Source organism: Corvus hawaiiensis, chromosome 1, assembly GCF_020740725.1.
Source record: "Corvus hawaiiensis isolate bCorHaw1 chromosome 1, bCorHaw1.pri.cur, whole genome shotgun sequence".
In the NCBI taxonomy this organism is placed as follows: Eukaryota; Metazoa; Chordata; class Aves; order Passeriformes; family Corvidae; genus Corvus; species Corvus hawaiiensis.
This window is the reverse complement of record NC_063213.1, coordinates 25,989,801-26,005,907: the sequence shown is the minus strand read 5'-3', so window position 1 is coordinate 26,005,907 and position 16,107 is coordinate 25,989,801. Positions and strand designations below refer to the sequence as shown.

General features: G+C 38.5%; 1 protein-coding gene across 4 annotated transcripts in view; it reads right to left on the bottom strand.

Moving 5' to 3' along the window:
* The window catches only part of SUGCT (succinyl-CoA:glutarate-CoA transferase), a 348,860-nt gene that overhangs the window by 288,540 nt on the left and 44,213 nt on the right, over nt 1-16,107 (bottom strand). For all 4 annotated transcript variants that reach the window (XM_048297399.1, XM_048297381.1, XM_048297389.1 and 1 more), the window contains exon 8: nt 11,548-11,691. In XM_048297399.1, coding sequence (XP_048153356.1) covers nt 11,548-11,691 — 144 coding nt within the window. The remainder of the gene's footprint in view (nt 1-11,547; nt 11,692-16,107) is intronic.

The window sequence follows — 16,107 nt, the reverse complement described above, 5'->3', positions numbered from 1 at the left end:
TAGAGGTGGTAAACCGAAAATCTCAAGGGTTGTCTTTTTTACGTTGTCAGTGGGAGAAGGGAGAAAGGTGGGGTGAAGAGAAGTGTTCTGAAGGTTTAGTCTGACTTTTTTTTCTTTCTTTTAGATCTGTTAAACTTCTTCATATTCTTTTAAGTTTTGTGCCTGCTTTGCTTTCTCCTAATTCTTATCTCACAGAAGGAAAATAATTAATTAATGGATATTTTGAACCAAACCACTACACTTAATTGGTGTTTTCGCCTGGTTAAAGATTGAACTCACTACATCTCTGAAGAAAGACTATATATGCATTGAAATATTAAATGCATTGTGTTCTGTATTTCGTACAGCTTTACTAAGTCCAGGCAAAATTCAACTTACAAAAAGTTTATTCTGCTACATCGTATACAGGTTCCTCTAACACTATAACACATTTTGTGTCTTGATTTTCTAGAGCTGAATTATAGTGAAGATAAGGTTGAGTACTCAAGGGTAAGAATCAAGGCCAACAGGGCAGACATCAACCAACCAGGATAAAAGGCAGATGGAATATTCTATGAGCAGCTGCGAGTAGTCTCACAATTGCCATCCCTTGTTCCCATGAGGGACTTCAACATACTAAATAGATGTCTTGAAAATACAACACAACAAAGAGGAAATAGTCTAGGAGGTCTCTGGAGTGTATGGAAGATGACTTCCTGATGCACTTGGTGAGAGCCAACTAGGGAAAGGGTCCTCTGGACCCGTTGTTTGTGAACAGAGAAGGACTTCTGTGTGGGGGTGGAAGGCTGTCTTGAGCATAGCAATCATGAAATGATAGAATTTTTAATTCTTGCAGACAGAAGGAGAGGGCAGTCAGGAGAACTGTTACCTTGGAATTCCAGAGGGCAGACTTTGGCCTGTTTAGGAGACTGGTTGAGAGACTCCCTTGGGAAGAAGTCCTGTAGGACAAAGGAGTCTAGGAAGGCTGTATATTCTACAGGAAGGAGCACCTAAAGGTTCAGGCATAGGATCATCATGCCGCACATGCCTGACAACCAGGGGATCAGGCCCAGCTAGTATAGATTTATGAAAGGCAGGTCCTACTTGACCAACCTGATCTTCTATGGCAAGGCAACTCACTTAGTGGATGAGGGAAAGGCTATGGATGTTATCTACCTGGACTTTAGTAAAGCCTTTGACATTTTCGCACACCCTTCTTGTGCTCATGGCTCCGATGGGCGCGCTCTTCACTGGAAAAAAAACTGGCTGGATGGCTGGGCCGAGAGAGTAGTGGTGAATGGCGCTACATCCAGCCAGTCACTAGTTCCCCAGGGCTCAGTATTTGGGCCAGTTCTGTTTAACATCTTAGCAATACACTGGACAAGGTGACTGAATCACCCTCAGTCAGTTTTCAGGTGACACCAAGTTGACCAGCAGTGATGATCTTCTGGAGGGCAGGAAGGCTTTGCAGCGATACCTGGACAGGCTGGATCAATGGGCCAAAGCTGCTGGCATGATGTTCAACAAGAACTGATGGATCCTGCACTTGGGCCAAAACAGCCTCAGGCAGCACTACAGGATGGGGGCACAATGGCTGGAAAGCTGTCCAGTGGAAGAGTAACTGGGGGTGTTGGCCAATTGTGGTGGTGCAAGTGGCTCCAGCCACTGCCTCCTGAGGAGAATTCAGACAAGAAGCTGTGGTGGTCAGCAACCCAAGTTTAGTATATAACTTTGCAGTCACGGTGAGAACCCAAAATTCCTTTGTTCTGCTGTTTGCATGTTTTCCCCTGATTGGTTAAGGTTTTCCCCTCCCTGTTTTATGTATGAAGTTGTGCATATTCATATCCCTTGTTTAATATGTATCAGTTCTAGAAAGTTCTTTGTTCCTCCACGCCCCATTGGATCCTTCCCTAAGTCCCTCCTATGTGTTGTCCCCCTTGGTTCCCTTGCTGTCAACCCCAACTGCTTGTGTTTACCCCACTGGCTGAGATCCCTTTCCCCACCTATTCTGTAGTCAGTATAAAATCCCTGGACCCTGTGAAAAATTGGGCTTTTCATCCCTGTCTTTCCACCGCAATAAGCCTGTGTGGAACACATACGGAGAGTCTCCTCTCTTTCTTCTTTGCCTTTGCCTTCGTGCCTTCATTCCAGCAACAGGAGGAAAGCTCCCTTGGGTGAGGAGCTCTACCCCTTCTTTTTGTGTATCTCAGCAGGGATTGCTGCCTTCCAAGAGTGGTTGCAGCTTTGACCTCCAGGCTTCCTTTTTTCAGCACACGAGGGGAAAACCCCCTTCACCTTATCCTAAGCTGCAAAAACTCCTTAGTTGACAGCAGCTGAACATGAGCCGGTGTGTGCCCAGGCAGCCAAGAAGGTCCATGGCATCCTGGCCTGTATCAAGAATAGTGTGGCCAGCAGGACCAGGGCAGTGCTTTATAATCAGAACTGGTGCGGCCTCAAATCCTATGTTCGGTTTTGGGTCCCTCACTACGAGAAAGACATTGACGTGCTGAAGCGCATCCAGAGAAGGGCAATGAAGCTGGTGAAAGATCTGGAGCACGAGTCTTATGAGAAGCAGCTGTGGGAGCTTGCATTGCTCAGACTGGAAAAAAGGAGGCTCAGAGATGACCCTTATTGGTCTCTACAACTTCCTGAAAGGAGGCTATAGTGAAGTAGGGGGCCAGTCTCTTCTCCCAGGCAACAAGTGATAGGAAAAGAGAAAAAGACCTCTAAACCCAGGAGGTTTAGATTAGATACTAGGAAACATTTTTTCACAGAAAGGGCAGTCAGCCACTGACCCAGGCTGCCCAGGGAAGTGGTGGAGTCACTATCTGGAGGTATTTAGAAGATGTGGCACTTAGGGGCATGCTTTAGTGGTGGACTTGGCAGTGCTGAGTTACTTGATGATCTGAAAGTTCTTTTCCAACCTAAATGATTCTTTTCTGCTCTAAAAATAGTAGCTATATTTGACAGCTGAGAATGGAAACAAGAAGGCATAAAAATACGATAAAGACAAACAGATTTTGCTCATATAAAATTTAATTACCTGTGAAGACAGCCATCAGAATAACTACAGTAATTTTTCTTGTTTGCAATAGTGTAGTATCCAGAGACTCCAAATTGGATGCTACATACACTTTGTGAAGGATACTATTTTTTTATTTTATCAGTAATAAGGACTTGTCATGGAAAGCTGTCAACATCCAAAACAAGCTGTATTAAGGCACTTTTAACTTTTGATCTTAGGATTAGGAACAGCGCCATTTACAATGAAAATATGCATACGTCTAACCATTTACAGCACTCATCTTTTTTGTCTCCACATTTGTCAGCATTAATACTTGCATGGAAAAAAGAATTTTAGGTGTATTTGTCTACTGACAATGTCATTTTCATCTTATCTGTAGTGAACAAATACAAAAATAAAATATAATAGTAATTTCAACAGCTTGTGCTGCAGCAGCGCAAACAGGTAGATTTTTAGACTTTTTATTTGATACATAGGGAAGCACATACAGAAACAACTCATGTCTGTTTGGTTGTGTGAGAAATGTGCAAATATTATCTCATTATCACAGCAAAATCTCCCATTCATTACAGTATTGGCTTGGCAGAACAACAATGGCTTTAGTTCTAACACTGACAATCTCCATTCACCACCCATTAGGTGCTAATGCACTACAGGGATGACACAAGAAATAAATCCATTCAATTGAATGAAATGTTTGAAATAGGATGTTTCAAGATTATAATTTCTGTGCCTCTGCAGCATTAAGCAATGCCCATAACGCTCTTTTGAGTACTTTAATGCTGTCCACATTGCAGATGTAGTTCATCTACTAAGCTGTTACACAGCATGCAAGTCAGAGAAAAGTGGTCCAAAGTTTTATTTCACTTGAGTATTACCAGTGAGTCTGGAGTCAAAATCTGGCACTTCTACATAATGCTTTTTAAATAGTGGCAACATTGTAAATGATACCCTGGAGAAGGTAATTATTCTTTAATCAATCTACAAAAATATTTAAGTAGTGCCAAAAAAGCCCCAAAGTGTTTTATCACAGAGGACACTAGAATAAAAGTAACTTCAAATATATTTATCAGGGAAATCTAGTACTACAAAATTCATTCAAAGCAAAGCAAGGCATTTTTACTGAATACGCATATATATATATATATATAAATATATACTGAAAATAACTCTGACTAGACACTCACATCGATGGTTGCATTGATTAGCAAATGTAAACATTAGCAAATGTAAAGCCAATCTACAAGAAGCATCTGAAGTATGATTTAGGGAACTACAGGTCTGTCAGCCTGACCTCAGTTCCAATCAACGTTATGGAAGAGATCACCCTGAGTGCCATTACATGGCACATGAAGGACAATCAGGGGATCAAGCCCAGCCAACATGCATTATGAAAGGCAAGTCCTGCTTGACCAATCTCATCTTCTATGACCAAGTGACCCACTTACTAGATGAGGGAAAGGCTGTGCATATACTCTTGCTAGACTTCAGTAATGCATTTGACAGAGTCTCCCACAGCATCTTCTTAGAAAAACTGGCTGCTCACGGCTTGGATGGGCGGACTCTTCGGCAGGTAGAAACCTGGCTGGATGGCCAGGCCCAGAGAGTTGTGGTGAATGGAACTAAATCCACCTGGTGGTGGGTCACTAGCAGTGTTCCCCGGGGCTCAGTTTTGGGGTTGGTCCCTGTTTGATATCTTTATTAGTGATCCGGACCTGGGGATTCAGGGCACCCTCAGTAAATTTACAGAAGACATTAAGCTGGGTGGGAGTATTGATCTGCTCAAGAGTAGGAAGGCTTTGCAGAGAAACCTGGGCAGGCTTGATTGATGTGCTGAGGACAACAGCATGAGGACAAAGGGGAAGTGCAGGGTCCTGCACTCGGGTCCCAGCAACCCCATGCAGCCCTACAAGCTTGGGGAGGAGAGGCTCAAGAGCTGTTCAGCAGAAGGGGACCTGGGGGTTCTGGTTAACAGTTGGCTCAACATGAGCCAGCAGTGTGCCCAGGTGGCCAAGAAGATCAATGGCATCCTGGCCTCTGTGAAGAACAGTGCAGCCAGCAGCACCAGGGCAGTGATCACCCTCGTGTACTCGGCACTGGTGAGGCCACACCTTGAGTGTGCTCCTTTCTGGGCCTTTCACTCTAGAAAGGACATTGAGGTGCTGGAGCACGTCCAAGGAAGGGCAACAAGGCTTGTGAAAGGTCTGGAACACATGTTTTATGAGGAATGGCTGAGGGGGCTGGGGTTGTTTATGCTCCAGAAGAGCAGGCTCAGGAGGGACCTCATTGCCCTCTACAACTACCTGAAAGGAGGCTGTAGTGAGGTGGGGACTGGTCTCTTCTGCTGTGCCTGCAGTGAGCGGACCAGAGGAAATGGCCTTAAGCTGAGACAGGGAGATTCAGATAAGATACTAGGAAAAAAAATTAGCATTAGGGTGGTCAGGGTAGGCATTCAGATAAGTTGTCCAGGGTGGAGTCACCATCCCTGGAGACATCTAAGAGGTGTCTGGATCTGGGTGATGTGGTTCAGGGGTTTAGCAGTTACAGTGGCAGTTCTGGGTTGACAACTGGACTTCATGATCTTAAGGGTCTCTTTCAACCTTGATAGTTCTATGATTTTCCAGCAGTTTAATGGATACCTGTTTTTGAAGTCCTAAACTAGAGCCTGAACACATTTTTTATAGCTTTCACTATAACATAATAAGTAATAAATTATTACTTTTGGCCTGATCACATGTCACTTCTCTAAAGAGTTTGCAATCTAACTGATTAGCCAAAACCAATACTGAATACAGAAACAATACTGTGCTGAATACAAAGAGAAATTCTGGCAGCAGGACCTTGTCAGACCAAAGGAAGTCATTATTTCAAATGTGTTCTAGCATCATCCTTTACTTCACCTTTTTTTTATAAATTATAATCTACGGAGAAAATTTAATGAGAGTTATCAGAAGTAATCAAACTAAGCAGTGTTGAAACCTTAGTTAGAGTTCTATCAGCATACCCAAAAATGCCACGCTTGTTAAGGTTTATTAGATTTCCAGAGGTTCAACAGCACATAAAAATCCGCTGTCTTGCTAACATAAGATTTTCCATGACATAAAATTGAAACCTCTTCCATCAAGTTACAACCCTTTTACTTGTTGTTTACATAAATAAATGGAGCATAATGTGTTGAAAGGCTCTATCCTAATTTGATGAACTTATAGAATGAGTTCTGAAAGCTTCTATGAGTTTAGAAAGTGAGATTCAGGTGAGATTTTAGGGTACACTAAATGTATTTGTTCTGCTACCAGTTGCTTAAATCTTTCCCCTTTCTTTTCAGTTACTCAGGTTATCCTTCTCCTAGTACTCAGCATGATTCTGAAATCTGATCTGCTAGTAATAAACATCTTGATTCCATTTCCAAGATTATACCCTTATTTAAAGGTCATCTAAATTAAAAACTCATTAAAAGAAATGTCTTCCTTAGTCTTCAAACTCTCTCCCCTACCCGCTCTAGGCAGCCATTTTTGGTTTTTTTTAGTAATAAAGGGCATATTTTTTCTATCTCCTTTCTAGTCTTTCTCTAATTAATGACAGAGGCAGATCAACACAGGAAAATGAAGCTGCAACTCATTCAGGCTTGGTTTCTTTAGCACACAAGCAATGGTAACAAAGACAAAAAGACAGAATTTACAGTCAGGTAGCAGAAAGAAGAAATGCCCTTGCAATTTGAATATGTACTCTATTTACAGAGTAAAGAAAGCCACTAAATAAAACCAAGATCCAGTTGGAGGATGTTGTACCAATGACTGCATAACTAATCATTAGAAATTATAACACACATTCCACAGAGGCCAATATTAAATTGAGTTACTGTCATGTTAGTATGGTCTTCTGGTCTATTCAATCAAATTTTGGCTGCTTAAAACCCAGAGGGATAAGTTCTGTTCTTAGTTATATGGCTGTCCGCAATGGAAATTGTCAAGAATACAGGCCAAGAAGTGTTTAAAGTGCAGTATATGTTTAAAGAAATGTTCACTTTAATTCAGATTTTGTTATTTTTCCATATGAGAGCTATACAGTGAAAAAGATGACATCTCTATACATCACATGCTCAATTTTTTATTATGATGGAGATTAAGAATACAATGTTTTTCAAAGATGATGCTTTATAAGCTTGTAAAAAACCCACTTATTCAAACCATACCCAAAAACAAGACAACTGTGTAACAGTCCTCATAGCTGGCCTCCAAAATCACCAGAAGCAATAACCTCTAAAAAAGACGATTTTCTTTTGGTATTCAGTCAACTCATGACTCTCAGCAAGCGGAGAGGCAACAAGATACAGTCAAGACACCTGAGCAGTATTTAAGTTCCAAGATTGATATTTCCACACAACTTACTGCTCAGGGATTCTATCATGTCATGTATGTCCTAGAGGCAGTATGCAACGGCTACCAGTTTCACCTATACTCAATAATTGCTAAAAGACATGCCATGAAAGCCCTGAATAGATAGCACTGAAAGCACCTTAAATAGATAAGCCTTAAACAGAATGATCTTGGGAAAATGTGATGCAGAAACAAAAACTAATAGCTTCTTACCCTCATCATTCCCTCAGTAAATTAACAGTTAAATTAAGCACAAAAATGAAATAATAAAAATAATTTATACCAATTTTCTAGGTTTTTCTAGAGTCAGTTCAATATTTTCAGAAGATTAAGTGTTTGCTACAGCAAACACAAACTAAAACATAGTAATTAGAAGCAGAGAAGTGTCTGATGAACAATCATGTTATACAAACAATATTAACCACATTATTCTGTCTATGGAATCTGGGAAAAAATATACTTCAAAATTGCATAAATGTTAAATGCAAAACATTTCTTGCAGATTTTTAATCCAAACGAAACAAGCCTATTACAGTATTTGTTGGAGCCTGGTTGTAATTAAATACAGGAAGGATACTAAAACTTCCAAGAGATTTTTTTAAGCCACAACAGAAGAAAAGGCACAATTGCGTAATTGGAACCAAATCCAAACCCCACTTCCTTCTTATTTACCAGTATCATCTAAAGGACACTATTTAGATGCTGAAAGGTCTGGAGCTGACAACTGTGAATCATCTAAAAGTCAAAAATTTCAAAGGAATCATATGACATGGGTTAAAAGTTTATAGATGAGAGATAAAAAAGTTTCTGCTCACTGCAAAACCACATCCTAAGAGTTACCATATTGCTTGTTCAAAAAAATCCTAGAATCCTATTTTGTTGTGGGGAAAGAAATCTTCTTTGGTAGTAGTAAGTGTTTAAAACACAAAAAAATATTTCTTCAGAGAACAGGATCTCACTTATAATTTGGTTCTACACATATCACAAATACGAAACTAACTTGCCAGTCAGTGGGTTAGTTCTTTAAAAAGCTTCAGATCAGTTTTGTTGGCAGTTGAATTCATTTCAATGCTCTTTGTTATTTGCATGTCTGTGCAGGAAATTAGTATCAAAAGCATTCTCCAGCCCTCCCCTCTGCAAAAAAAAATTTAAATCCTCTACAAGGCATGCAGAAAAGTGATAGTACGGACACAGATGGACGTTAAAATGCTGGGCTTTCTGCTATAAAACAAACCAAGCAGTTTTCAAGATTTTCTAATTACCTGAGTGACTTAACCCCTGGAGTTTTCATTCCTTTCTGACATAGTCAAAGTCATCAACACTGAACAATGAAGACGTGTATTGGCCAGGTTTGCAATTTTCCGTTCAGAGGAAGGGATGGACAAAAGGTCCAAGCACACTGCTGTATTAGCTCAGTGCATGAAATGCTGGCAAAACCAAGAAGTTTCATACAAGACCCTGCTGTCACAACACTATAAATAGGATGGTTCAGCACACATAGAAGATTCCTTTTTTTCTCATGAAAAATGACTACACTTCAGTGAATCTCAAGCTGAAGGAAAAGTTTTCACGATGTCTCTGTTTGACCTCTAGATCCTACCATTAACCAACAGCAACAAGAACCTAATAAACTGAAAGTCTAAAACTTTAGGTTCCTTATTTTTTTGGCAGCATCCATGAGAAACTTCAAAAGGTCTTCTTTTTGAACATTCATCACATGAGGAAAAGCTAGCTTTAGATATTTAGTTGGGACATAAAACCAAAATCTCTTTGGAAACATGTATCTTTAAAGACCCTGATCATATCACAGTAATTGTCTAAACTCGTTTAAAAAAACTCACTACCATCAGAAGTATTGCAAGAATAATTTATTTATTTACATTAATTTTCAGCTTTGTACTACTGTTTCTTAGTAGAGGCACTGATCCTTAAAAACTTAAAAGTAACCACCAGTTTTACAAAAGGAAAGAAAATGAACCAACAAACTACATGTTCTGTCTGAGACAGACTCAGCTGCAACTTAGGTTTTTCTTCATTCATTTTAACACATTTTTTTAATGGGATTGATCACATGCTTTTATTTTTTGTACTTTAGAACCTCATCCATAAACACTTCTTCCAATTTAATAGATGTTCTCATTACAGTCTTGGGCCAACACCCTAAAATTAATTTGGACTGAGGCAATCAGATTATCTAAACCCCTAAAAGAGCTCTTTTCTGAATAACATCTTTTACCCATACTCTGTTCCAATATACCAACTTATTTGAATTTCATTTACCCCACAATGAAGTAAATAAAAACATTTATTTTTCAATGAGAGTGTGCATTTATGGAATTACGTCTTAATAACTTTTAGATAACTGTACTTTGATAACAAGCAGGGAAGCGGTTTATGTTTAAAAAAACCCGAAAAACTACTGAGCTTTTCCTTGACCATTTAGCACTGCTTCAACGAATCATGTAGAAGACAAACACCATGTCACATGCTTTGTTCACTAACATCTATCCAAGTCTTCAATCTCTTTCTTGTTTATGCCAGTGAGCGGCCTAAAGGACGATGATGTGGAAGTTCAGATGGAAATTTTGCAATATAAGAACAGTTCTGTGCATAGACAAATCTACCCTAATTAAGGAAAAAGATTATGAAGGCAAATGAGGTAACAAAACAGGCTGAAATAAGAGAGCTACAGAAACACCTAACTTCAACTCTTCTTGCTTTCAGCATTTGATAAAATACCTAATAATAATCAAGAAAACTACATTTAAAAAAAAGCCAAAAACCAGTGGAACAAGGAGTTAAACACCCCCCTTCCTCCCCCCAGATTACTCTGGAAATTAATAAAAATTTTCAGAAGTATTTTTAATAAAATTAGAAATTAAAAGATCAAGGAGCAGTTGCCATAATATATAACACTACAATACCTTAAACATAAAACCCCACTACATCCATATATATATAAAATACTTAATAAGCATTTAATACACATTTAAAATATTTTTCTAAACTGCTTTTTTTCTAAATATTATTCCAATACAGATACATTTATGAATATATTTAAGTATAATTAATTTCAGTTCTTACAAACACTTGTTCTGAAACAAATGAAAAGTTCTTTATTTATTTAAGCAAGGATTTCCCCTCCTTTCTGATTTCAGTAGTTATTCAGACAAAAGCAGTAGGCACTAAAACAAGAGCAACCTCAATCATTAGTCTCAATCATTGTTATAATACAAGAGTATAGGTGTCCAACCTCTTGCTCACACCTGGGCCAACTTTTAGCACAATGGGCACTGTCATTTCTCAACTGTACTGACAGGTATTATGTGAAGAAAAATACAATTGAATAAAGATGAAAACAATGGAGCACTGTAGTCACTTTAATTAGGACTGCATACAATTTTTACGTACATTTTAAAACATAAACAAAAATTCCTCTGTATCATATACCCAGTTGATATCAGCAAGTACCTACATCAGCAAGACAACATACCATCTGATCATATGCACCTCATACCGATGTCACTTGCTTTTTAGAAATTATAAATCATTGCACCAGTGATGTTTAAATATTCAAAGAAGAGTTAAAATTCTCATTGTTTGTAGTATATGGTATATCTTTCATGATCAAAACAACTTTGCCTTTAACGTCTAGGAAAAATGCTGCATCTTCTAATCTACCTCATTCTTTAACTCCCAGAGCCACAAGGCAGCTCCCCCCAGATTACATTACTTTGAAACTTGGGTGATACTTTATTACTCTGGGTGATTTTGCACAAGTTATTCAGTCGCTCTAAAAGTAACATTACCCAGTGCCAAAGCCTTCCTTTCAACATTGGTTTCACCACTTTAGGCTTGTCTGTCTCAAATTACTCACTACAACTGTTACAATCTCAGAGATATTATAAACCTCGATTAACCCGTGCTTTGAAAGAGCATGGCAGTCCTTTGTAAAAAGCGAAAACCAAACTTAGTGCAGTAGTAACAATAACCATGTCATATAAAATGGTCACTACCAGGGTGGCAGGTTAAGAGAATGATCACTAATGTCATTACTGTCATTATTGTTGTCATTAGTTATATTAACTAATGCACATTAGTTTATAACCAAATAGTATTAGGTTCAAACATCTACACAACAAAAAGCAATTTTTTTACAACCCTTACCTGAGTTGACAAGAGATTGCAGTCAATGTGTAGTCCTTTTCCCGTCTTATACCTCTGAAGTAAACCAGCCATAATTGCTCCATATGTGTACAACCCAGTAGCAAGGTCTGTCATTGCTACTCCTGGTCTAACTGGCTCACCATCCTAAAGAAAAAGAAAACACCCCAAAATGAAACAAGACAAAACAATAAACAAAGAAAAAATTAAAAGCAGGAAAACAAGCAGAGACAATATGATTGTGCAGGGCTGGGATCTTATTGGCTTGACAGAGACATGGTGGAATGACTCCTGTGACTGGAGTGTTGGAATGGAGGTGTATAGGCTCTTTAGGAAGGACAGGCAGAGGAGACCAGGAGGCAGTGTTTCCCTCTATGTCAGTGACCAGCTGGAGCACATACAGTTTCACTGGGGATGGATGAAGGGCTGAATGAGAGCACGGAGAGGGCAATTGCAGGTAACGTTTCAGTCCTGATGCACGTGCCCATCCAGGGAGATGGAGTGGATGGGGCCCTCTATAGACAGATTGCAGTGGCCTCGCATTCACAAGCCCTGGTCCTCATGGGGGGCTTCAACCATCCCAATATCTGTTGGAGAGGCAACAACATAGAACCACACGCTGTAGGAAAAGATCAGGTTTAAGACCATCTAAGGAACCTGAAGGTGCATAATCCATTGGACCTGATGACATACATCTGCAGGACCCAAGGGATTTGGCAGTGGGAATGGCTAAGCCACTATCCACCTTATTTGAGAAGTCATGGTAGTCCAAAGAAGTTCCCACTGACTGGAAAAAGGGAAACATAACCCCCATATTTTAAAAGGGTAAAAAAGAAGACCCAGGGAACTATGGGCCCACCAGTCTCCTGGTCTCCTCTTCCTATCCAGCAGGATTATGGAGCAGATTCTCCTGGAAGCTATGCACATGGAGGCACATGGAAAATAAGCAGGTGATTTGTGACAGCCAACATGGCTTCACTATGGGCAAATTGTGCCTGACAAATTTAGTGGTCTTCTATGATGGGGTTACAGCAGTAGCAGATCTGGGAAGAGTGACTGATGCCATCTACTTGGACTTGTGCAAAGCATTTCACACTGTCCCACACGACATGCTTGTCTCTAAACCGGCCACTTGGTAGATAAGGAATTGGTTGGATGGTTGCACTCAATTGCAGTTAGTGCAAGAAATCAGTATCTTTGAGTGAACTGATGTATGAAAACCACCACTAAAAAACAGATATTCTTGCAGCATGTACACAACACTGCCACTTTGTGATGTCGCATACTGCAAATCATGAAGGATTTATTATGCAACTTTTTGTCCCTAATAACATAATGCTTCAACTCACCAGTGCAAAAAGAAAAGAGGTAATATTAGAGACAGGAGAAGCTAGTGAAGACTGAATTTTATTATGTCTAGAAGCCAAAGGCCTAAACAACTTCCACAGTATGCTGACACAGGTGCCTATCTGTTTAAAATGCAGAACCATATTGCTTCATTCTTCTCACTTCCTTTTTCTCCCTCCTCTTCAGTCCCTCCCCGAGCCAAAGTTCAGTTTTATATTTTCCAATATACACATTCCAGGCTTCTAATAAGAAAACAAAAAACAACTTTTTGTTTACACATGTAAATATTACACATGCAAATACATGCAAATTCATGACCTTTTAACTGAAGTCACTGAAAAGTTGTTTGTTCAAATATCCTTTCTCTGTATGTCATCCCTTTTCTGGCATCAAGGGAAGAATCTTCATTTTACATCATGTGTTTCAGAACTTCTGTAATCATTGGCATGATATACGTCCCCTCTGAAATCAATGGCAAAATGAACTTATAATTTCAGCCCAGCTAGGCTTTTATCATAGGATCTTTGAAGTGCTTCTTCTGAAATATTCTCCCATTTCCTACTCTGAAAAGTTGGAGGTCAGGTGATCAGATTGTCACAGCAGTTCCTTATTTTGAAGTCTTATTCTTTGTTGATTCTTTTTTTTTTTAAGTTTTCAAGTTTTGAAGAAAAATAGCAGTGCAAAGCTAATGAGACTGCTCCAGAGCTCTGGCACCCAAGTAAGCCTACCATAGGACAAGTTAAAATCAGTATAATTGATAAATAATAACTGTTTGTCAAGTTACCATAAATGTATTTGAACTAATGCAGCATAAATTCAATAAAATTGAATTTACAGAATTATTTTAATTAGCCATGTCTAAACTCCTAAGTATAATTATTGTAATAATAATCTTCTAAATAAGATGCAAGAATTGTTTACTAATAATTATTAAAAAAAAGTGTCTTGGCTTCATGTAAGAAAATTAATCTTCACCATCATTTTTCTTTTGCACTCCAACAGGATTTACGTAAGTCTGATATCAAGTCATATATAAGTTATATTTTTCTTTAAATTTTTTTATTTTATTATCAATTACATTAATAGAGCAATTCTGAAATAAAAGACAGTAGGACAATATTTTCTACATAAGATGGAAAGGGCTGCTATTTTATTCATATCATGCAATTGACTAAAAATTATAAAATCTGTATAAAATATAACAAAGTTTAAAAAAAAATTCTTAGCTACTCTCTTTCAAACTGCATTAAGGATTAGTCTTTGACTATCTATAGCCTAGATATCTATAGGATGATATATAAACTACAAAATATTAAGGTGAAGACTGCTTTAGGAAGTACTACTTTTTTGAAGAATCTCTTATTTCTTCCTTCTCCAGACTCTACACTAAGCTACTTCAGCCTCCCTATAGAAAACGCAGTTCGAAGGTTTCAGCTATTTACAACTCTCATTGTACCCAGCTCTGGGGAAAACCAGGAAATTTCATTCTTCACTTTTATACGCACAGGCCTACTGAGAAAACTAATTAGCCCACGAGAATGGTTTTGCTCCTCAGAGCTACCACAGAGAAATAAAAGAAAAAACAAAACAAACAAAAAAAACCCACAAACAAACAAAACCAAAAGCAAACCACTCTCCCCCAGACACAAAAAAACTCAACCAAAAACAAAAAGAAATTAACCCATACTATCTGTTGCAAGCAATCAGTTTGTTGAATTGTTCTTTCTTTATTATAGCCACTTCATTACATTCACTGGGTTGAGAAGAGACCAAAAAGACTTTAGATTTTCCAAACGGATGTGCTGCAACATTCTTAGTTTGAAAACACTTTCCACTGTTTTCAGAGTGTCATTAATTTCACCCTTGAAGGAGAACACTACATTTCGAAGATGGAGAAATTGGGATTATTTTAATAAGTGATTACATATGAATTCCAGAACCTTCCTCATCAAGTACTAAACTACCTAATGTTTAAAAGCAAACACTTCCTTTGCCTCAGTAAAAAGTTCACCTTTATTTCTAAAAAAACTTCCACAATTTCCCCTTACAGAACACTCCTACAAACTACTAGCACTATACTGCTGTGCTATTTTTAACATGTTGGCTTTGCTTTATCCTAAAACTCCATAATCTATAATTCTGAACCAGTCCACACAATTTCTAGCCTTCCTTGGTCTTTCTATCAAGACTCATGACTAGCTGCCATGCCTCACCATTTAATCAGCTTCAATCAGCTCCTGTGCAATAAACCAGTCTTTCTGTGGCAGGATGCACAGGTGTAAGTACTGTGAAATGGATTCATTCAGGCTTTTGTCACTATCCTGCAGAACAAGGGACATGAAGCTGCTTTACATGAAGGATAAAGCTAAACACACACAGAAGTACCTTCCTTTAGACAGAGCTTCTGACAGCACAGCAGTACTTTTGTGTAGCTAACATTATACCAGTTACCTGGGCAAAGTAAAGATCTATACAGTATCTTTTATTCAATCAAATTATTTCAAAAGTGACAAACACCACCACCCCTGCCAGACAAAAATGATATTATTGTTCTGGTAGGAAGATCAAATGCAGCCATAGCCAGGGAGAACATGCCTTAAGCAAACAAAGCTGCCATCCAGTCCCAGGGGCTGGCTTGAGCCCTAAATTAGGTGCAGGATCAGGACCTGCCTTTTCCTCATTTGAAAGGATAAAGATTCATACCAGTAGAGCAGACCTTTTGTTCTTAAATCACTGTGCTTTGCTATTGCTCAATCTTATACTTCACACTTTTATTCCTAATTTTTGCTGTTTGCCAAATTCCTTAAGATTCGACGACTTATTCTGGCCCGGATATAGCCAAAACATGTTTTAGAAGATTCTTTGCCTGGGTCTTTTTTTTTTGCCCTTTGACATAATTTCTCTTCCCAAACTTACATCAATAATACAAAATTCATCCCTTTAAAATGAAAATTGTTTTGAAATAACATGCTTAATAAAACCATTCTAAGTCCAGTAGTCTTTACAGATGTGAAATAATTGCTGAAGCTAATATGAACCAGCAATGGCTGGTATTTTTCAATAGCTCTAAACTATATATACCATGTGTATTCTTTTGTTACAGTTTGTTTTGTTTTAAACCAAAGAATGGCCTCTCTGGATTGCAGATTAAATGCTGTCTCATATTCAGTAAAACAAAATGGTTTTTCCGCAAGAAAGAATACACCACCATAAAGG